Source organism: Oreochromis niloticus, linkage group LG6 (genome assembly GCF_001858045.2).
Source record: "Oreochromis niloticus isolate F11D_XX linkage group LG6, O_niloticus_UMD_NMBU, whole genome shotgun sequence".
Classification (NCBI taxonomy): Eukaryota; Metazoa; Chordata; class Actinopteri; order Cichliformes; family Cichlidae; genus Oreochromis; species Oreochromis niloticus.
Genome location: NC_031971.2, coordinates 21,069,541 through 21,091,990, shown reverse-complemented (window position 1 = coordinate 21,091,990; position 22,450 = coordinate 21,069,541). Strand labels below are relative to the sequence as shown.

At 38.7% G+C, this 22,450-nt stretch overlaps 1 protein-coding gene across 1 annotated transcript; it reads left to right on the top strand.

The window, feature by feature from the left end:
* Window positions 1–7,933: 7,933 nt before the first annotated feature.
* On the top strand, window positions 7,934–18,306 carry slc44a1a (solute carrier family 44 member 1a). The gene is made up of 16 exons (XM_003454212.4): window positions 7,934–8,151; window positions 8,407–8,493; window positions 9,235–9,377; window positions 11,463–11,599; window positions 11,706–11,799; window positions 12,004–12,173; window positions 13,753–13,842; window positions 13,962–14,104; window positions 14,273–14,459; window positions 15,670–15,838; window positions 15,940–16,096; window positions 16,211–16,294; window positions 16,383–16,520; window positions 16,699–16,935; window positions 17,629–17,703; window positions 17,876–18,306. Exons 1-16 carry the CDS (start codon window positions 8,128–8,130, stop codon window positions 17,894–17,896), a joined length of 1,956 nt encoding a protein of 651 aa, XP_003454260.1. The 5' UTR covers window positions 7,934–8,127; the 3' UTR covers window positions 17,897–18,306.
* The last annotated feature ends 4,144 nt before the right edge of the window (window positions 18,307–22,450 follow it).

The following is a 22,450-nucleotide window of genomic DNA, read 5'->3' as shown; positions in this document are numbered from 1 at the left end:
AACTGTTAGGAATGTTCTCCATTCATGTAGACAAAGCTTGCCAGCATGCCACCAATTAATATTTAACACTAAACACAAAATACAAGTAGGCAGATTTAAATGATGTACTTTACAAAACATACATGGAAATACAGTATATAAGGCAAAAACTGTGTTTTCTACATTTCTAACATGCTTGAAAGGCAATATTTGGTATGACCACCTTTACTCTTCAACACAGTCTAAATTTTTTAAATTAGAAGAAAGGCAGGCTTTCTTCTAATTTCTTTAAGAAGTCTTCAGGAGTAATTCTACAGGCTTCTGTGAAAGACATTCAAAGCTCTTCTTTGACTGTTGGCTGCTGTTTGTTCTCTTCCTTATCAAGATGATCCCGTACTTCTTCAATACATTCTGGGCTCTAGTCAGGCCTGATAAAGTCCTTCTATCCAGATATGCTTTTACTGCATTGGCAGTGTGTTTGGGATCATTATTGTGCCAATCAGAAACTTTCTAGATAATATTGCAGGTATTGCATGGTGGATCAAAATCTGACAGTGCTTTTCTGCATTCACAATTCCACCAAGAACCCCAGCTTCATTTGCTGAAATGCAGCCCCAGTACATGACAGAGCCTCCACTGTGTTTTACACGTGGCTGCAGACACTCAGGCACCCACTGCTGACAGTCTCTCCTGACCAGCTACATATATATTGACGAGAATTTGAAAAAACAAAAATTGATTAATTACTCCATAAGACCTGTTCCCACTGATTTTCAGTCCTGTTCTTATGTGATTTAGCATACCCCAGTCTTTTCTCCCTGTTTGTCTTCCTTAAGAACGGCTTCCTGACATCCAACCTTCCACTGAGACCATTTCTGATGAAGTTTTGGCAAACAGTAGATGAATCAGCTGAAGGGCCAGATGCATCTCTCATGTCCCATGTCTGGTCTTTGCTGGAGTTTTTCCAGTGACTTTTAGATGGTGTTCATCTGCTGCAGTCATTTTTGCTTCTTTTTAGGTCTCCTTCACTTTCTTTTGTCCTCTAGCATGCTGGCATGCTGTGCAACATAAAGACATGTTGCACAGCATGCTGTGATATGCCAAGTTTTCAGGTGCAGATACACTACACTACACTATACTATACTTTACTATACTATACTATACTATACTATTTTTTGCATGTCAAACTGTTATCTTTGGCAAAATATGCATTTTTGAAACAGGCTGCTTTTAACAAACTGCCTAAAGATATAAAAATTGGTTCTTTGCTAAGTTTTCAGTTATGTGTAGAGTTACCACTGGATAGGTCACACTACCTACTGGCAACCACATGAAACTCACAAATCCCGTCTTTCTAACAGTACATATTTTCATTGTTACAGGTTTGAAGCACTTTGAAATTGGATGATTCTTTTTTGTATCATTGTGTAAATACTTGGTCATAAACCACAAAGCCAGTTTAGTATTCAACTAAATAAATAGACACAAGATTATGGTACAAATTTATGACATTCCCAGGATAGATCATTTGTTTTTAACTGGTCTTTAGCAGGAAGCACAAAAAGATGTTAAAATATATCACAGGATGTGAGATATTTCAGGGGTTTTTTAATTGGACTTTCTTCATTGATATGGGCACAGCGGATCTATCCAAAGGATTCTGCAATATTTCAGTCTGGCTTTACCAACAGATCTGCCATCCATTAAGTCATGCCATAAGTCATGTTTTTTTATGTGAACACGTATTTGCCTTAAAAGACACTGTTGGAAGTCAAACTCAAAGTCCCACACAAGTAAGGATGAGCATGACCATTTTTATAGGCATGCAATAGTGCGGGTCACAAGTCTGGATCAGTCACATACATGGATAAGAAAGGACCATTCATGATTCACCCTATAATCCCCCACTGTTCAACCCGTCAGATTCTTAAGTGGAGCAGCGAGGGCCCAGAGGAAACAACCCCACATTCCTCACTGATATAGTTTATTATTGGAAAAATAAGTCAGTCTAAATCATGGGCATTGAAGAACACAGAGTGTTTGCCCATGTAGGAAAATGTAGGTGACGTTTGCAGAGAAAAAAAAATACTGTCCCTCCCATAACTGAGTCATTTTCAGTGCTTTCATATACAAAGACGGCTTTGAGCAGATCTTGTTGCTCCTTTTTTAGGGTTTCTTTAAATAACTTTTTTTTTGAAACACTGTACTTGCCTGCTAGTTATGAGAAGTTGTGAAAATTGATCTTAGGTTTATTAACACTAAAAATACAACAAAACAAAGTTTCTCATCAGATCTAAATATAACATCTGCAAACCACACCAAGCTCTTTGCAATCCTTTCCTGTCACTTGCTATGCCCTGTGGTTAACAACTCTTTTTGTCTACAGTCATGCTAGTCTAAATAACTGTGTTTGAGGGCTGGGTGGGAACTTGAGCAGTCACAGTATTCTTGAATGAAATATCTCAATGAATATGATGCAACTTAAGAGGTTTGCCTTGCTGTTTTGATTTTAAAAACTGCCTTTATTCATTTGTTGATTTTGACTTGCTTTGTTTGTTTGGGTCTAACCTCAAAGACAATGTTGTGGGAGAAACCCAGGGGCCCACTGATCACGGGTCATAGTGTGACTCCAACCGTGGGAACAGGAAGTACAAGTTATTAAGAATACAGACCATAATAGACTAAAATAATCTAATCTTCCTAGGGAAGGGGTTCTGTGTCTATGTGAGTAAATGATGCAACTGAAAGACATTATAACTGTGCATGATAGCGGTTATATACAGTGTTGATTTTTGCAACTGTAATAGACAATAGACTACTTTGGTAGTCTATCCCCCCCCCCCCCCCCCCCCCCCCCACACACACACACACACACCTTAAAGAGGTCCCAGCAGATGGCTGTCCCTTCCTGAATCTGGTCTTCTTGGATGTTTCTTGCTGTTAAAAGGGAGTTTTTCCCTTTCCACTGTCACCAAGTGCTTGCTCATAGGGGGTCTGATTCTTGAGGTTTTCTCTGTATTGTTGTAGGGGTGGTGAAGAGAAAGCTGAGTGTAAAAGTGTAGCTCTCAATTTACTGTTCAGTCTACTTTCCTAGCCTCACCTATGACCGCGATCTTTGGTTAGTGACCAAAAAAACGAGATCACGGATAGAAGCGGTGGAAATGAGCTTTCTCCGAAGGGTGGCTTGCCTCTTCCTTAGAGACAGGGTGAAGAGTTCAACCATCTAGGAGGGGCTTGGAGAAGAGCCGCTGCTCCTCCACATAGAAAGGAACCAGTTGAGATGGTTCAGTCATCTTACCAGGATGCCTTCTGGGCGTCTCCTGGGTGAGGTGTTCCGGGCATGTCCCGCTGGGAGGAGGCCCCGGGGCAGACCCAAGACACTGGAGAGATTATATCTCTCAGCTGGCCTGGGAACACCTTGGTGTTCCCTGGAAAGGCTGAAGGAGGTGGCTGGGGAAAGGGATGTCTGCACTTCTCTGCTTAGGCTGCTGCCCCCGCAAACCTGGCCCCTGATAAGCAGAAAAAAATGGATTGATGGATGGTATTCTAGGGGCTTTACCTTACGATATAAAGCATGTTGATGACTGTTGTTGTGATTTGGTGCTATATGAATAAAATTGAATTGAATTTAGCTGAATTTAGCTGAGCTGAATTGAATTGAATTGCACAGTCACTCACTCAGTCACTCATTCAGTGGTTAAGGTGTGTTGGCTTTGCCTGACTGTGCAAAACCAGGCTGATGGAGAGAAGACAGACACTCCTGTGTAAATACATAGAGTCAAATATATTTATTTATCTGACTGTTATTCACTGCATCATTACCTGCAGTGTGTGTTACTTACCATAGTGGAATATTTATTTAGCCTCAATTCTTTTAAACAACACATATTTTAAAACTACAAAATATTAAATATATAATAATATATCAATATTGGAGTTATGGCACATCTGGCCAAATAGGACTACCTGGAAGGAGGACTTGAGTCTTGCATGTATTGCTCTGTTTGCTATGGATGATTGTACTCTTAAAAAAGCTACAGTTATATTTAAGCTCCTAATTATAATTGTTTATAATTATTCTATAAACCTTACATTGGCAGAAATAATAAATGCTCTATCTAGCTTCAGAGTATATGTGAACACAGCGAATCCTGAATTTCTCTTTTTCTTTACTTTCACAAGTCTTTATATGATATAAAAAGCCACTTTCAGCTGTTCCCTGACTACAAATGACTACAAATGCAAACAACTTATTCAAGACAAGATAGTGACAGCATCCCAAACTGGCATCTTCCATTTCCCAGAAAGTCCCCTCCTAAAAAACACAGCAAACTTTTATTGGTGACCTCATTCTGGAGAAGCAGGCATACTGTAAACAAAAACAGCAGCCAAGAAAGCCATTTCAGTTTTTTACTTTATGAGGGGAAGTCCTAAACTATCCAAATAAAGGACTTAAAGAAGGAACTGTAATCTCCACAGACACCTTTATGAAACTGTTACTTCTAATTGTGACCGTATGGGAGTTACTTGACACTCCTTCTAAAAACAGTCTTTCTCTACTAAAACTCATGTTGTTTACAGTTAGGAATGTGAATTTCAAACATCCTGTTTGGACAGTAACTTTTTCATCTAAGGAAGGACAAAAAAACAAGATACAACTTTTTATCTTGATGCTCAATCGTCCAGGTAAAGAATTCACAGAAAGTTGATTCTGTTCACTTGTGCTCTGCGTTTTCAGTGGGAGAAACGTTTCATCACTCATCCAAGTGAGCTCTTCAGTCACTAAAGAAGACTGAAGAAGAGGCTGTAGAAGTGGATGACTGACGGAATGTTTCTCCCACTGAAAAAACAACGTCCAGATGAAAAGAACCAACTTTCTGGATACAACTTTTTAAGTAAAGGCAGAGTATTCCAGTGGTTCTAAAATTACCCAGGGGTTCCTGAACCACAGCTAGTGGGTCTGCATAACATCTATTCATCAATTTTCTTCCACTTGTCCATCACTAGGGCGCCATTCCACCTAATATAGGGCGCGAAGCAGGGTATACCCTGGACAGGTCGACAACCGTTCATGCTCACAATCACACCTAAGTACAATTTAGAATTGACAATTAATACTGTAGAAGGATCCCAGAGCAACTAACGAGAGAAGCCATACAAGGGTAAACATGCAAATATCCACACAGAAAGGTCTCAGCCAGGTAGTGAATCCAAACCCAAGACGTTCTTTCAGTGAGGCGATACAGTTAGGTTCCCCCCTTTCAGGGTGGAATTGATCAGGTCCCGTGCTGCACAGCTCTGTTTTGAAGTGGGAACTTTCAGCCAGATTACCTGTCAAATTGGTGTTAGTATTATGAGGCTGCGGAGAGGTCTTGTAAATTTCTCTCCCCTTAACAAAGTCACTGGCCCCCAAAATTTTGGATCTCAAAAACTTTATGGATCAAAGCCTGGTAAGGTGGTGATGGCAGCTGGATTTGATTTGTACACTCTGGCTCAAACGCATGCTTCACAAGCATATAAGCGTCTGCACCTCAACATATTCTAACACCTCTGTAGCCTTAAAGTAGCACACAGAAAGATGAATTCTTACATATACACAAGCTTATACGGTTCTGCAAACACACGGTGATGAGGACTTGTTAAAGTTTACCAGATTTATAAAATAAAAGTAACTCTGTCTGTTCTTGAATCATGTTTATTTAAACAAGATACAGACAAGTGATAGAATTACATTTAATTGGCTCATCTTGGAAGACATTTTGAAATGTAAGCAATTTATCAACGCTTGGTAACATGCACCAACCTTGCAGGATTCCTTACACAATCCCAAACTGGACAGTGTCTGCGAAGTGAGTAACTGAATATTTATCCTGAAGTCTTGTTATTCATGAGGAATTACTCTGCATGCTGGACCAGACCCCGTGCACTCCAAGTTAGTGACGTACTACACCCTCCCACCCAGAATTCTGCTGAACATATGCAGCACTGGCATTAATTCATCCAGCTGAGACCCAGAAAAAACGTGTTGTCCTTGGACACTGTTGCCACAGCAGCATCAGCAGGAAATACTTCAGACCAAGAGTCAGAAAATGAGAGGCCAGGAGTCATTTCATCATATGATGAGCGAGACCTCTGAGCAGCTATGTTTCCGCTCCGTGTTCGTTTGTGTTTCAGTTCCAAGCGAAACCTCCCGCCATCTGCACCGGCACTCTTACATACACTTGAAACTGCTATTCGTGTGTTCTGCAGGATCTGAATTAGCTTGCTTTTATTATATGCTTATTTATACTGAGAATGAAAATTTGCCTGTGTGTTCATATGGACTTCAGAGTTACTAAAATCTCTTTATGTGTGAAATTTTACTTCCCAGGAATGATGCATTTGTCATTTAAGAAAGACTACTCCTACTCACAGTTACTTTTCCTTACAGTCTCCCACCCAGTGTGTTTATTGCAAAATCAGAAGCAAAGCATTTCTTCATCATGATATTGTGTGTGCTCAGTCCACTCGGAAGTCGTGTCTTCAAACCTTCACATTAAGACAGGAAACCTTTTGGGTAATACATTAAACTATGTTATTGTGAACTTGGGCATATTGTAAGCTGTTTGGTTATCAATGACAAGATTTTTAATAAACAGCAAGTTCAAAGAACACAAAAATATGACTCACAAAGGGGCAGGTTTTCAGGACTACGAAACAAAACACCTCAGACTCTACTGAACTACACCTTGCCCTTACTTGGACTAAATTAGTGTGCCTCTGGGATGCTAATTTAGTCCAAGGGTTAGGGTAAGGGTTTGGCTAACCCAGTACAGTGTACAGTGATTCAATCTGAGTAGTCATGAGCTAGAAGGTCTACAAACACCCTATCCTCACATTTAAGCTGAGACCAAAATTCAAGCACTGGAGTACTCAAACAGAAGGACTGCAGGTGTTTGCCTGTAATTAACCAGGTAAATACAAGTTAATGGTCTTAATGGTCTTAATGGGCTGAACTTTGCATTTCCTTAATATGTTACATACATATGTTAACATGCTGCTTGATTCAGAGCACAAAAGTGAGCCAAATTACCGAGCCGAGTGAGATTGTGAGGTCCATTCGCCAGCTGCACAGATACTCCCTCCCTTTCCCGTCAGTGTGAAACTCTGCGCTCACGACGTGCAGTGGGATAAGTAAACGTTGCAAATGCTATACAAGCTCACTCATTTTTGTACAGTCAAAGCACAGCTTTAATTAGTCAATCACTTATTTTTATCACCTGAACATTAACTACATTTGGAGGCTAAATACCAACCACAGACGTGGCACACTTACCAGACCGGAAACACATCTGCATAATCTTCATTTTATCCTTCATTAAGCCTTAGCACTCATTTTAAAGATATATTTTTGTACCAATAAGAAGCACGCGTTATTTGCTGCTATTAAGCTACTTCCAACCCACTATTAATCACGACCACAAACAGCAGTTACATCTTTACTCCAGCAAACGGCGCCAAATTCCACACAAGCCACTGGCGTGCAAGCCGATGTGCTGCATTCAGGCACAATGCGGCAAATATTGTTATTTGTTATTTAGTATTCGTTAGTTTTACTAGATCAACGTGTTGCTGATAATATTTTATAAGGTCCGGGGTTCCCAGCTTAAAGTGTTCCTGGATAAGTAGTCAGAGGTCTTTCAGGAAAGTATGCTTGGTGAGTCATGTTTCATGGCTGCGAATGATTGGTCAAGGGGCCAAATGAAAAAAAAAAAATAGCAATTGAAAATTGAGACTTGGACAAGTTCAAGTGTAGTGACTCGTCGACAAAAATGTCGCGCAAAAGCTCAAAAGCGTCAAGGACAAGTTTTCATCCGATTGCCCTTGCTGCATTGCCATCTCCGTATTTGGAGTATTTCCGCTAGCCCGTAAACGTCGCATACGAAAAGTTGTTCTTCCGTGTTTACCTGTAAGTGGAAGGGCGTAAGTGGGTGTTAGCCAAAGGAAGGGAAATTGTGCAAACAAATTCGTGAATTTGTTTCATTGAGGTGGTTAGAGTGAATTAGTGTTTAAAGAGAATTGGAGATGACACGAATGAGCTAAGAAATTTAATAAAGTTTAGGTACTTAAAAGTTTTTTCTGTTGAAGTTGTGTGATCGTAGTTCGACGATGGGGTGTTGCGGGAGCACAGAGGTAAGTTAAGCTAAACCTTAGGGCGCTATGGCCGCTTGTAGTTTGAAAAGCCGAACAGCAAAGCTCGTTTACAGCTCCTGCGCAGCGTTAACGTCATTCTTTGAGCAGCAGAAGCAGCTCTTTGTTTTTGCTACTTCGTCTGGTACCAACGAAGTCGCTAGTTTGCAGATTTTTGGGAGGGCAGTGAGGCAGGTACTTCTGGGCGCTCTCCACAGAAGCGGAGTTTAAGGATAACTGTTATTTATGCCTTGGCAGAGTAAACGTGAATGGAAACCGCTGGAGGAGCACAGCTGCACGGATATCCCATGGCTCATCATATTTACACTCTTTTGCATTGGCATGGTAAGTCTTTAGGTGAATGAGAGCATAGGCGTGTGGCTGATTCTGCTGATATTTTAGCCACACGCCAATGCTACCTTTGAGAAAGTTGTGATGTCTCCTTGTTTTTTTTATATAAAACTATTTCATGAGGTGTTGATCACACTTCACGGTCCTTTATGGAGCCTTCTGTGTAGCTGTGTAATTGTACTTCTCCAATACATAACAGGTCAGCAGCAACTCCTCTAAAAGCAACCTCAGTAAGAAACTTAATGAGTGCAGGGTTCATTGCAGGTCTTCTGCATTTAACGACTGAGTGCATTAACTCATGTCCCTTCTTTGTTGTGCTGGCCAGTTAGTGAGTTAAACAGCAGTGAAGTTGCTGCCTTTCATCAAATAGCTGCTAACCTTTGCAGTAACAGCACTGCTGTATATCCAGTTTGGCAAAAACAGTTTTTGCGAGCTTGAGATTCAGTGATACGATGATGGCTTTGGAGGCTGAGGTTTGTGGTGTTGTTGAACTGTGGTGTTGCTTTGTCTTTGTCTTGTGGCTATGTTGTTCAGATCTTAATATGTAAAAAACTCTGTTGTAAATTTAGAACATTTTCAAAAAGTTGAATCAGCATTCTTCAATAAAAAACATAAAGTTTTGCCATCATTAGCATTTATTACACATTAGATTAGTTTTATTTAATGTGGGAGTACCATTAATAAATTCTATACTAATCTTATGATGATATCATCTTTGATCCGTGTCACCTGCAGGCATGTATTTGTGGCTATCCTATTGCCACCGGAGGTGCCGCCAGACTTGTTTTCGGATATGACAGCTATGGCAATACCTGTGGTAAGAATAACACCAAAATTGAGGGAGTTCCTCTCAGTGGCCGGGACATGACGGAAAACAAGTGAGTCTGATTGGTTACAAATGACTTTGCATGCGGCATAGGTTTAGAGTGTTTTTACACTGTACTCATCATTTTCAGCTATGTAGACCCTTTGTTGCAACAGTCTAATGCTTAAGCTCTTTGCATTCCTTGATGAATAGTGTAGTTTATTAGCATATCTTCTTTTTGTATAATTCACCCAAAGAAAGTCTTAATGAGATATGAGTTAATGAGATTTTTTTAAAATCATGATTTGTCTTTGAAGTCTTTGATTATATTTCTTCGTTTTGGGGTGTAGCTTTCCATCAGCATGCAGCCTGTGGGCCAAGTTTTACTGAAACAATGGGTCATGCTTTATTGATGGGCTGATTGCCCATGGAGGCTTTGAATAAAAGGCGTTTCTGCTACAAAGAAGGATCTGTCTGACAGGGTAGCAAATGTCACCATCTTTCATTTTCTCGCCAGACAGAGAACTCCCAACTGGCATAGTAATAACCAAACATGATATACAGATGAGGACAAAATTACTAACCTGCCTCAAGATTTTCCAAGTCCCTTTTTTTAAAGAGAGCAAGGGATTTTCAACATAGCATTTCTAAACATACTAGTTTTATTTAGAATGCATTAATGATCTGTATTTGCACACAATAACAGAGTTATGCCAGGAAAAAAACAAAAATGACCACGGTCAATATTTAGTCCCCTTTCTATTTATTGAAGTATAGCACAAACTATTGCTGTGCAATGATGTGCTTTAACTTTATAAAGCGCAAACTTGTAAAATCAAGTTCTAAGAGAAAATCATGATTTATGCACAGTACACAACCTAACCAAGGATTTGAGCTGGCACTTGAGAAAATATGCTAAAAACAAATAAAATCACTTTAGACTGTAGAAGAAGAATTGATACTAAAGGAGCAGGAGATGGATATACAGAGTTATCACAGTTTTTCCAAGTGTAAAGAAGTGGAGTGAAAATGATCATCAAGAAATTCAGAGAGAGCCACACAGTACTGAACAAACCTGGCAAAGGTAAGAAAACAAAAGCTTTCAAAGACTCTGGAAAGAAAACCAATGAGAGCTGTGTCTAAAGACCCCAGAACAACCGCCAAGACACTGAATGACTTGGCCAAGTTAGGAATCGTAGCCTCAAAGAAGACAATCTCCAGAACTCTGGCCTGCAAGGCTGCAGACCAAGAAAAACGTCTGCAGAAGAAACGCCTTTAAGCCAGACTGAAGCACATTAAAGACAATCCGGTGAAAGATTATGCATACTAGAAGTGCGTCCTTTGGTCAGATGAGATGAAACTAGAGCTCTTTGGTTATAAAAACTCTGCTTATGTTTGGAGAAAGGAGGAAGAGGCATTAAACCCAAATGCTGTGGAATGCTTTCCATGCGTCTGGAATGGGACTCTCGTCAAGCTGGAATGAGTCACGAGTCATGTGAAGATTTTGAAAGAAAATCTTCACAGCGTTAAACGGCAAAACTGGGTCTGGTTTGTTGCTTTGTCTTTCAGCACAACAACACCTCAAAACGTACGTTGCTCCTGATGAAGAACTACCCCCAGACGAAAGTGGAAGTTATGGACTGGCCTGTACAAAGCTCTGACTTTAATCCCATTCCAAATCAGTGGACTGAACTGAAGTCCTACCTCCATCAAATATGGAGGGATTGAGAGATTTGCCAAAGAAGAATGGGCTGCGATTGCTCAGGAGACGTGTGAGAGTGTTGAAAACTATGACAAGCATCTGCAGGAAAGGACACACAACTGGCTATTAGCATCTATTAGCATTTTGACTTTTAGTTAGTTACTTTCTTAGTTAGTTAGTTTCATTTTTTGTGAAATAATTGTGTTCCTATGTGCAAAGCAAAATAATTTAAACATCTAAAATGAAAGTAGGATGTTCAAAAATGTAGTTTAAAAATTCCTTGCTCTGTTGAACAGCTCCTGGGAAATGTTTTAAAAATGAAAATTTCATAGTGGGGCTAATAATTCTGTCCTCATCTTAACAGATAGATTTTTTTTTTTTTGTCATTTTGAAGTAAAGGGCAGGAAGTATTTGGTATCAAATGGGCAATAAATCAAATTTTTCTTCCTTTTTTAGGTTTGTTTTCTTTCTCGATCCTTGCAACCTTGACTTAATAAACAGGAAGATCAAGTCCATTGCTTTGTGCGTTTCCAAGTGTCCATCTACTGAGCTGATGACATACTTTGATTTAAAGCAGTTTGCGTTGAATAATGGTGAGAAAATGCAGAAGTGCAAGTATTTTACAGAAATATCCTTATAATTGCATGTTGAAGCATTTTGCCAAGTTGAACGTGTGATATATTTTTTTCCTTCTGTTAGGCTCGAATCTCTGCACCTATGATCTTACTCCTACAAGATACACAAGCTCATCAGAAAAATCAACCAAGTGTCCAAAACTGCCTGTTCCACCAAGGTTATCTATATATATATATATTTTTTTTTTGTTCTTTCATTAGTTTTAAATTAATTAATTACTTCCCCTGTACTCTTATTAGCTTAAATACATTCCAAGACCAACAGAAAAAATGGTTTTCCACAATCTATCATTTATTTCTTGGAGACCTAGTCACTAGAAATGAGTAAAAATCTGTTTTCTGTGTCTTTTTGCTCTTTGCAGTAAATCTGTCCTGCTTTTCCGGCGCTGTATTCCTACGGATATCAGCTGCTACACTCAGTTCGCCAAAGCTTTTATGACATTTGTCAGCGACAACACTGTGTTGCAGCGTGTCATCTCTGGGGTGATGGCCAGCAAAGAGATCATCATAGGACTTTGCATTCTGGCTTTAGGTATAACTCCAGCTTGCAGTATGAGATTTGCTTTTATGATTTCTGCTGCCCCTCTGCGCAGCTCGAATTTCTCATGAGGATTCAGTAGGAAGGAAACCATTGGAAGGGAAGCTATTTTTGTCCTGAAAAAACAGGAAATGTTTGAGTGGTTACAGTCGTTGTATCCACTCAAGTTCTGCCCGCAAGCTTTAATTTAAGGTCTGTTTTAACTCATCCCTATGAGACAGAGCTGATCTCATGTCAGCTTCAGACGTCTTTCATCTCAGTTATTTGATCTGCCTCGTTTTGGGGTTTTGGTTTTCACTGCTACAGGACAGACTTTTCATGTGATTCAGATTCAGAGTGACTTTCTCTACAACAATAATAATAATAATAATAATAATTCCTGACAAATAGCCCTCAAATTGTTTTGTAACAGTTGGACAAATATGTGAAACTTACAGATTTAAAAAAAACAACAGATACAGAAGGAAAAACAGTGGTATGCAAGTAGTATGTAGAGTGGATGTAGCCACATTGCTAAGGCTGTGATTAACTTTTGAGTCTTAAGCCAAGCCTAATTTCTTTATATTTTGCTTCCAGACCTCCTTGTATTTTTTTAAGTGATCTTGAGCAGTGGTTCTCCAGGCTTTCTGGAGGTTTTTCAAAGCTTTTCTTTGGGCATTGGCTGCTTTTTCCCACATTTTAACTCCAGTTCTTTTACCATTTTCAGTAATATTTTTTTTTTTGCTCAGCTGCTTAAAACTGACCTACAAATCATTCCAGTGCAAAAACAGCACCTAACTCAAGTGATTTCCAGTGTTGTGTCTACATATACAAAACCAATTTTCTAACTGTAGCTTTAAAACCACTGACCTTCTGACTTGTGGATGACCCTGTCTGTCCCATGAGCCACAACTGCACCGATCAGCTTGTTGCAAAAATATGCAATTTGTTCCTGTTTCTTTAGTTGAATCAAAGAAAAATGCCAAATATAACAAAGTTTGACAGATATAAAATAGTATAGAAAGAAAAGGGAGCAAAAAGCAGCCAAAATTATATATCCTCTAAGAACCCTGGAGAACTATTCACTTTTGCCTGTGATGCTCCTTATAACCGTGCCTCTGCTGTCCATCAGAGTGCTCCTTATTCCTCTATAGCCAGTAGCTCATTCACGTTACTCTCCGAAATCTATGTTTATGCTGTTTTACATTTAGTTTAACTTTCAGTTTGGTTTGTGTTTTAAAATTATTAGTTTTCATTAGTTAGGTTAAATAGCTTTCTTTAAAATTATGTGATGTCTTTTTTCAGAAGAGATAAAATACAAAATGTTTGTTTTTGTTCAACCTAATTAAATTGTTTTCTCATGCTTGGTTTATGGTTTATAACATGGAAGGGAAAAAAAATCTTTTGATATGCCATGTGTCTGAACCGTGACCAACAATATCCCAAACAACAAAAAAAACAACGTTTTTTTGTATTATAAAACTATACGTGCTGCATTTCTGTGTTAGTTAAGCTGCAGATATTTAGGCATTTCCATTGTTAACATTTTTTTTTTTGTACTCACGTGACGTCGTCTGTTATTTCTCTGATGCAGTTCTCTCTTTGATCATGATGGTCGTCATTCGTTACATCTCCCAACTGCTGGTTTGGATTCTCACAGTTCTGGTGATCATCGGCTCCACAGGTAACATCTTTTAATCCGATGCTCTGAGTCACATTACACTGAATTAAAGCAACAGAACATTATAGTTTATCTGCTTTAAAAAAAAAAAGCAACATTTATGTGGGTATGATCTTTTACAGGTGGGACGGGCGTTCTGTGGTGGTTCTACGTAGACCACAGAAAGGCTCTCAACAGTAACACCACATCAGTGTTTGGAAAAGAAGTGGCATCGGATAATGTTAAGGCTTTGCTTTTCTATGCCATTGGTGCTACTATTTTCACGGTATGTACACATACGTGGATGCGTTGCTATATACTTACAGTTTAAAAAATGCAGTGATTCAGAAGAATGAAATATATACATGTAACATGTTTCTGCTGGTATTAGAGAGAAAAAAATCATAATTATCATCAAACTGAACACCTCCACTGAACTTGTGAAACGCTTCAGGTTGTTCTCCTGCTGGTGATGTTCTTCATGAGGAAGCGTGTGGCTCTCACCATCTCCCTGTTCCATGTGGCGGGTAAGGTGTTCATCCATCTTCCCCTGCTGGTCCTGCAGCCTTTCTGGACCTTCCTCTGCCTCATACTTTTCTGGATCTACTGGATTGGTGTGCTTCTCTTCCTCGGGACAACAGGTTAGAAGAAAGGCCTATCGAGGACCACAGTTTTACGGTTTCTTTTTTATGTGTCTGTTTGTCATTATTGAGAATTCTTTGAGTTGCTGTTGGCTTCAGTGTGTGTATTGACATTGCAATGCGCCAGTGTTTTTTCTAGCGTCACATGAGTTCAAGCAAGCGGAATATTAATTGTCGCTTTGTGACATTTTGTCTTTGTTTTGTGGCATGACTGCACTCCCACATTCGGAGTCTTGTGCCAGTCTCGTGATGTGGGAGAACGGACGAAGAAAGAACCACTTCTTCCTTCTCCTTATTCTCTTTTTCACAGCTGGTTTTAAATAGTATTTAAATGAAAGGTCAGCACAAGAGCAGCAATTCACTTGATTTCAGTTTGCACAATTTAAAAGTACACACACACAAGACAAATAACATGCTGTGGAGTAATAAAATAATCCAGTGGATTTATCTTAAAGCCTTTTGTACTCCTCGTAATGTCAAACTAGGAGTACAACAGTTTTGTGAATGATCCTCAGTAAGTGTACATTAATAAAGGAGTATTAGTTGGTACACATGGGTTCATAGCTGTCCAGCAGAAATGAGACACATCTCTATGAATGATGTTTTAAAAGTGGTTACAAAGTATTAAATGGCATTTTAAATACTGCTTGTAACTTTTAAGTGGAATATGTTTTTAATAAATCGGAGGGAAACAGTTTTATAATTTAGGACTCCTAAATCTTCTAGAAAAAAATCTAGAAAATGGAGCTCTGGAAGTAAGGAATTTAGGGAAAGAATGACGTGAAACTTGACAAGCAAGTAAGAACGTAGTTGTGCGGTAAAACTGAAGTCTTGAATTGTTTATTTGTTTTTTTTTGGCAATTACCAAAATCATTGCTTATGTTTCCGTTGGGGATAATCCACCAATAGGCTCAAGCTCTTTAATCAAAATTCAATTCTTAATGCTAAAATCTAATTCCTGTGGTTGTAATCGCTGCTGCTCAGTGGCTTTGTGTCTTTTACAGTAAAGTAGGCTGTTACATTCATGACATCACTGTGTGGCTTTCATTTCTTTTGTAATTACCAGCGTTTTTAGCATCGAATCAAACCTGCATCTTATCAGATAAACCCCAGTGATTGGCTGGCAGCCAAATTAATGAAAAAACTACAACATTCATACTGAAGCAACTGAAAGACATGCTGGGTTTTTGTTTTTGTTTTCCCCTCGTAGGAACACCGGTAAAAAACAACTCTACGGGTGTGGTTGGGTATGAAATGCCAGGGCCTCTTCAGTTCCTGGTGTGGTATCACGTTGTGGGTCTCATCTGGATCAGTGAGTTCATCCTTGCCTTCCAGCAGATGACTATTGCTGGAGCTGTGGTCACCTACTATTTCACAAGGTACAAAAGAAGTAACAGACAGCAGTTTGGATTTGATCTCTCCAGATGCTTAACGCTGCATTTGCTGATTGTAACGTTCTTCTGTATTTGTTTAACTTAAGGAACAAGTCCCAGATCCCAGCAACTCCTATCATTTCCTCTATGGCACGTACTATCCGCTACCACCTGGGTACTTTGGCCAAAGGCTCCTTCATCATCACACTTGTTAAGATCCCTCGTCTAATCCTGACATACATCCACAGTCAGCTCAAAGGAAAGGTGAGCTTCAAAAGTCATGTTTAAAGCTGTTAAATTATATTATAATACATATTCTAAACCTTTCAAACATCTTTGTACATGGATTGCATTTTGTTTTTGTCTGTTTTTTAATAGGAAAATGCCTGTGCTCGTTGCATGGTAAAAGCCTGTGTCTGCTGTCTGTGGTGCCTTGAGAAGTGTTTAGCATACTTGAATCAAGTAAGAACTCACATTTTAATGAACTGTATGTTGTGTGTAGATTATCCCAAGTGTTTACACTGTGCATTTCAATGTCAAATGATTTCAGAACGCTTACACAGCCACAGCCATCAACAGCACAAGTTTCTGCACCTCAGCTCGTGAAGCTTTCCTTATCCTGGTGGAGAACGCTCTCAGAGTAGCCGCCATTAACACTGTCGGCGACTTTGTCCTCTTCTTGGGAAAGGTACCGAATGTGTCAAATAACTAAGTTTGAAAGCTGACGTTATCAACACATGTCAACATGTCTGTGTTTTCATAACTTGTTTGCTCTGTCCCTACGTTGCCTAGACGTACTTTTTTGGCCCACGTTGATACTTGTGGAGGTGTGTGTTTTCTAACCAGCTGTGTGTCTTCATTCTTAGATTCTTATCGTCTCCTGCACAGCTTTTGCCGGCGTTCTGGCTCTGAACTACCAGAGGGACTACACGGTGTGGGTGCTGCCTCTTCTCATCGTCTGTGTCTTTGCCTTCCTGGTGGCCCATTGCTTCCTTTCTGTGTTTGAAAATGTGGTCGATGTCCTATTTCTGTGCTTCGCTGTGGACACAAAGTATAATGACGGCAGCCCTGGGCGAGAATACTACATGGACAAGGCCTTAATGGTGAGATGAGGGATTGTCCTTTATCTGAAGTCCTTTTTTATTTTATTTGAGAATATGAAGTAACAGAAGATTGGAGACAATTTGTGCTCATGTCAAAATAGGCAGGAGATTAAGGTGTATAGCAAACCGTTGCAATTGTTCTGTCTCTCTAAAACAGACAGGTAACCAATCATGCTTATATTCACACCTACAACCAATTTAGACCCACCAGTTAAACCAGCATGTTTGTCTTTGGACTGTGGGAGGAAGCCGGAGCGTCCAGAGAGAACCAAGCATGGGGAGAACATGCAATCCACAAAATAACTTTTCTAAAAAAGAAAAAAAGAAGCTTTTAATGTCTCTTTGATTGATATTGGCAGTTCAGATACTGTTTACCCGAAACACTTAACAACCCCCCAAACAAAACTGGCCTTCTACTCCTGGACTCCATGGAAGACATTTCTCCTGCCAATTAATCCCTACATGGCGTTTTGTAAGAATTACTATATTGTTTTACTTGAATATGTGAATAAGATGAAAAACTACTAATTACTAATATTGATTTCTTAGACAATTTCTTTTAAATTTATAACTTTTTCGCTTCGAGTCACAGTGTTTTCTCCAATGTTTTCTCATTTGCTTTTTAACCTTACAAGAAGATTAATTTGAACTAACAGTTAAATAATTTTTGTATAACTGTGTTCCCCTTTTCAGGAATTTGTTGAAAACAGTAAAAAAATGGGTTGGAAAAAGCCAGATGATGGAGATGGTCGTGAGATGAAGCCCATGGTGAGCTGAAAAATTGTTTACAATCCTGGAAAGAAAGATCCAATACTTTTTTTTATAAGCTGAATAAATCTTTTTCTATAAAACAAGTAAATAAGCTAACCACTGCTGTAGGTTTGGGTTTTGCATGCCAGATGATGTAAAAGTGGATTGTTTTTGTTTGTTTTTCCTGCAGGCACGTGGGACTTCAGCTTGATACTGTGTCAAACACCTAAAACCACTTTTTAACTTGCCAGCGTCACACTGCAGGGACATCCACTAAATAGGATAACAACTCACTTTGTACAGAAGTTTTACATAGTTTTGCAAAAGATGTTTCTTAATGTTTATTTTTCAAAAAGATTGTGTGAAAATGTAAAGTTTGCCTCTAATGTAACATGTTTATTTGGGTTTATGTTTTTGTTATTAATAATAGGGTGGCTTGTTTCACTCACATATGTGGGTTTCCCTTGTGGAATTTTTAGTAATATGATGGTTTAACGTGTTTGATAAAAACAGCTTCCATTTGGATGTTTGAGTGTACCTTTTTAAACTGGTGGCTAACTATGTTACAATGCATAAACTGTTCATGATGTTTGTGACTTATTAAATTTTATAACAAAATAACACAACAGAGTTTTATTTATCTATTTTAAGTTTATTTATTTATTTATTTTGTTGACCACATCTGTACAACCACAGGACTAATTCAAATGTTGATCAGCTCTTCAGCCACAATCACTTGCAGGGAATCTTTGTGATCGTCAGCTTAATCAGTCAGTTCAAGTGAAGAGAAGTAACAAATGAAGATGATCAATTTTAAACTTGTCCTTTAGAGGAAAGCTCATTTGTTGTGGTTGTAAATGAGTGTTATCAATAGATGGCATCATGGGAAACATTTAGGAAATAGCACTTAATAATGCTCATAGATACCGGGAGCTGTCACAGTAAGTCCAAATTCTGTACTATGGAATAGTTAGCATCGATCTGTGTATAAAAATCATGTCAGACTATCACATTCATGTTCCCAGATCTTGAACACTCCTGGTGTTGGCTGTTCATGTACAAGAATGTTCCAGACAGACAAAAAAAAAGGTGCTTCAAGTGTTAAATAAGTGATTTCTTATTTTTATTAATCTTATATTTGAGCTTTAAAAAAAACTCAAATTATGCAGTTTTACTCATTTACCTTCTGTTCTCAACATTTGCAGTTCCAACAAAGAGTATTCTATAAAACAGCCAAACGCTAACAAAGGGGCCAAACAATCAGTTGTAGTTTCTAACTTCCATCACCAGAGGGCAGCAGATTTCTTAAAATGATTGCATCTCAGTTGTAAATACAGTGTAAGATGCTACCATAACCCTCTTAATATAGGAAAATTACACTACTGAGAAAAATTCTAGAACTACCCCTTATTTTTTCATATTTTACAAGGAAAATGTAAATTAGGTGCAGCAATTTATTGAAACAAATATGCAAATATACACAGAAATTTAGTATATGATGGAAAACTGGTTTGTACAGTTCTAAAAAGATTGAACGTCAGTATTCGTATGATTATTCTTTAACATAGCCTTTAACTCTCAGGCAAGCTTCTTGTCATTTCTTCTCATGTCTTCAGGAATAGTTCTCCAGGTTTCTTGAAGGATTCTTCTTAGGATGTTGGCGGTATCTTGCTCTGTTCTTTGTCAAAATGATCTCATGCTGCTTCAGTAGTTTTTAGATCCAGGCTGTGAGGAGGCCAGTCCATGACAGATAGTGGTCCACTGTGAGCTTTTTTTTTTTGTTAACAGTATGTTGAGGATTGTGGTGCTGAAAATGTAGCCATTGCCAATCCAGATGGTATTAAATGGTGGATCAAACCCTGACTATTCTTTTCTATGTTCGTAAATCAGTGGATTTTTACAAAATCCCCAACACCCCTGCCTGAAATCCAAACCATGACAGAGCCTCCACCAGGTTTTACAGATAGTACACACTCACTGTTTCACCTCTGTCCTGACTTTGTCTCTACAGACTGAATCAAATCAGTCATCAATCAAATCAAGTTTGGATCGATCACTCCATAAGACTTGTGTAATTTGGCACACCTGAGCTTTTTCTCCTTGTTTCGCTTCATAAGATCAGCTTTTTGACAGCCACCCTTCCACTGAGACCAGCCAAGCAGATGGATCAGCTGAAGGGTCAGATACATCTGACCTGATACATCAGGTCCCGTGTCAGGTCTTTGCTGTCAGCCCCCACTTTCTTAAGGACATGACTTTCAGATACTGTTCATCTGCTCTAGGTTTTTTTTTTTTCAGGCCTGCTGCTTCTTTGCCCTCCACTTGTCCAGTTTCCTCATTTTAATGATGACACTGCGTACCATACAGAGATATGACACGTTTTCATCACTGGTTGATACCTTGTGTTAGGGGCCTTTTTTTTGCTTGAATGATTTATTGGTCAGTGTTAGGTGTCCTCAGATCCACTTAGAGAAAAATAGATTAATATTTTGATTTCTCATAACCTGATAAAATATTTAGTAACCTTAAACATATTCAATTTGTTACTAATCTGTAACTAATCATGTATCACTATTTATTGTATTTTGTATTATAATTTATGTATTTCTACATGTTCAAATATCAAAATGTAGTTAAAAATGAGTAGCCAATTCGATTGTTTTACCTCAGATTTTTAACTTTGTAGGTAAATTATGACAATTTGTTGATTAGAAATATTTGTGATCACCATGGAAGGAGACTATCCTGCCATAAATCTGCTTATTAGTCTCCTCGGCCTATTGATGTATAGATTACATGTCCTCCAATTGAGTGCTGAACAGCCAAGAATCAAACCACTAAGCTGTTAGAAGTTATTGATGGGAAAGCTCTTTCTGCGCATTGCTGTCCACCTCTATAAAATGCAGGAATCCAGAGGAAAACAGCTCGATGCATGGTGGTGAGTCACACTGAAGTGATTTCTGTATAGAGCCATTCCCAGAAGCCTTTTGTTGCAGGACAGAAAAAAAAAGCCTGGATAGATTTTCTTCTTATTATTGATGTTTCTGGTTTGGAATTATCGAATAATTGTCATTCTGTTCATTGATCCAAATCGGTCGCTTTTCACTTGATCTAAGAAGATAGGTTTTACTGATACGATGATATGATGACTGATATGATTTACACACATTATTTTTTTGTGTTTTTCACTTTTACTCACCATGAATAAAAAGGTGCTTACTGTAGAGAAACTGCAGTGCTCCCAGTATTGACTGCAACATCGAGTGCAAGAAATAATTACTTGCCTCTTGATTCAAAACCTAAAGTGAATGGTTTATAATCATTAAACGTGTATTGCTCCTCTCTGATGTGGACATCTGTTATTTTCACTGACTCAGGCACAGAAACATGACCCTGCTGTGTATATATGTGTGTGTGTGTCTTCCAGAGTATGTGATGAACAACAGCGATTTAACCATTAAGCTGAGCTATACTGCCTCCTCAGCAGCTTGCCCTGAAAGCTCAACTCAGGTATTTCCAGTTGATCCCATTTAGTATGCAAACAAAGAAGAGTACCCTACAATACCACCGTAGACATGAACACAGAGTAGGACTATTAAAAAAACATACAGAGAGCAAAAGATCATAACCATCATTGACATATCACACTTATTTATTATAATTTATTGATATATGTAGTTTTATGCAGGAGCTTTACATAATTGCTATGAACCAAAAGCCCTGGTTTCAGACTGCTCTCTCAGTTTCAGAGCATTTTTTCCACTCTTGGCTCTGTGTGATGTCAGTGAGAGGCAATGCCTTATATGGTTACCTAAAATAAAAACTTGTTACAAGGTGAGGCCAATCAGAAGAAAGTTAGAAGGGAGGGGAGGGGCTATGGAGCAAACTGCGAATCATGCAATATGGAGATGAGCACAATGTCCCCTTCAAAATTAATCCCATTTGAGTTTCCAACTTGGAAAAAGAGGTAACTTTAGATCCTGGAGGTGTGATTTCATTCAAGCCGCTGAAAGACTGTAAAATAAAGCAAGCCCTGCAAATCATTCATTTACAGCAATAAAGAGAACTTATTCCCTAGTCTAAGAAATTTACAGGATTGTGCAACTTGCTCAACTGATGGGTTAAAAGACTTCCACATAACCTAAAATGGTTATAAAATTGAAATATAACCAATATAACCCTGGTGGGCGATTATAATTTGCACAATAACAATAGCTCATCACGAGTGTGGAAGTGATAAAAAAAAAAAAAAATATATGTTACAGAGTATTACTTATCTAAGAAACCTGATTTCCGAACATCAAAAGCGCTTCCTGCAATTTGAGGCTTTTCCCGTCAGCTCTCAGTCATCCTGTCTCCCCACACACAGGCAGTCCACTTTTTATTGTTGGACCTTCTCCAACCACAGACTCTAGTGTAAGGAAGTGGACCACAGAGATGGTATCTCGCCGCATTTCTATGGTCAGCACATAAAAGCAAGGAGAGTGTGTGAAAATGAACATTTGATATTTACCCAGTGACTTTCCTGTCTGGAGCTGCTGACAGGCCCCGTGCCAACACACACACACACACACACTATTACCCATCATAAGTTTCTCTGGCCTGCGTACACTGAACTGCATTGAATAAAACATAGACAATTATTCTCAGAGCACAACCAGTGAAACTAACTTTTACAGATCAATAGTTTCCTATTTCAGTTCCATTTATTCTACACACTCCTTTCTATGTGTTTATTTGTTGTATGTCCTGCATGTATGCATGT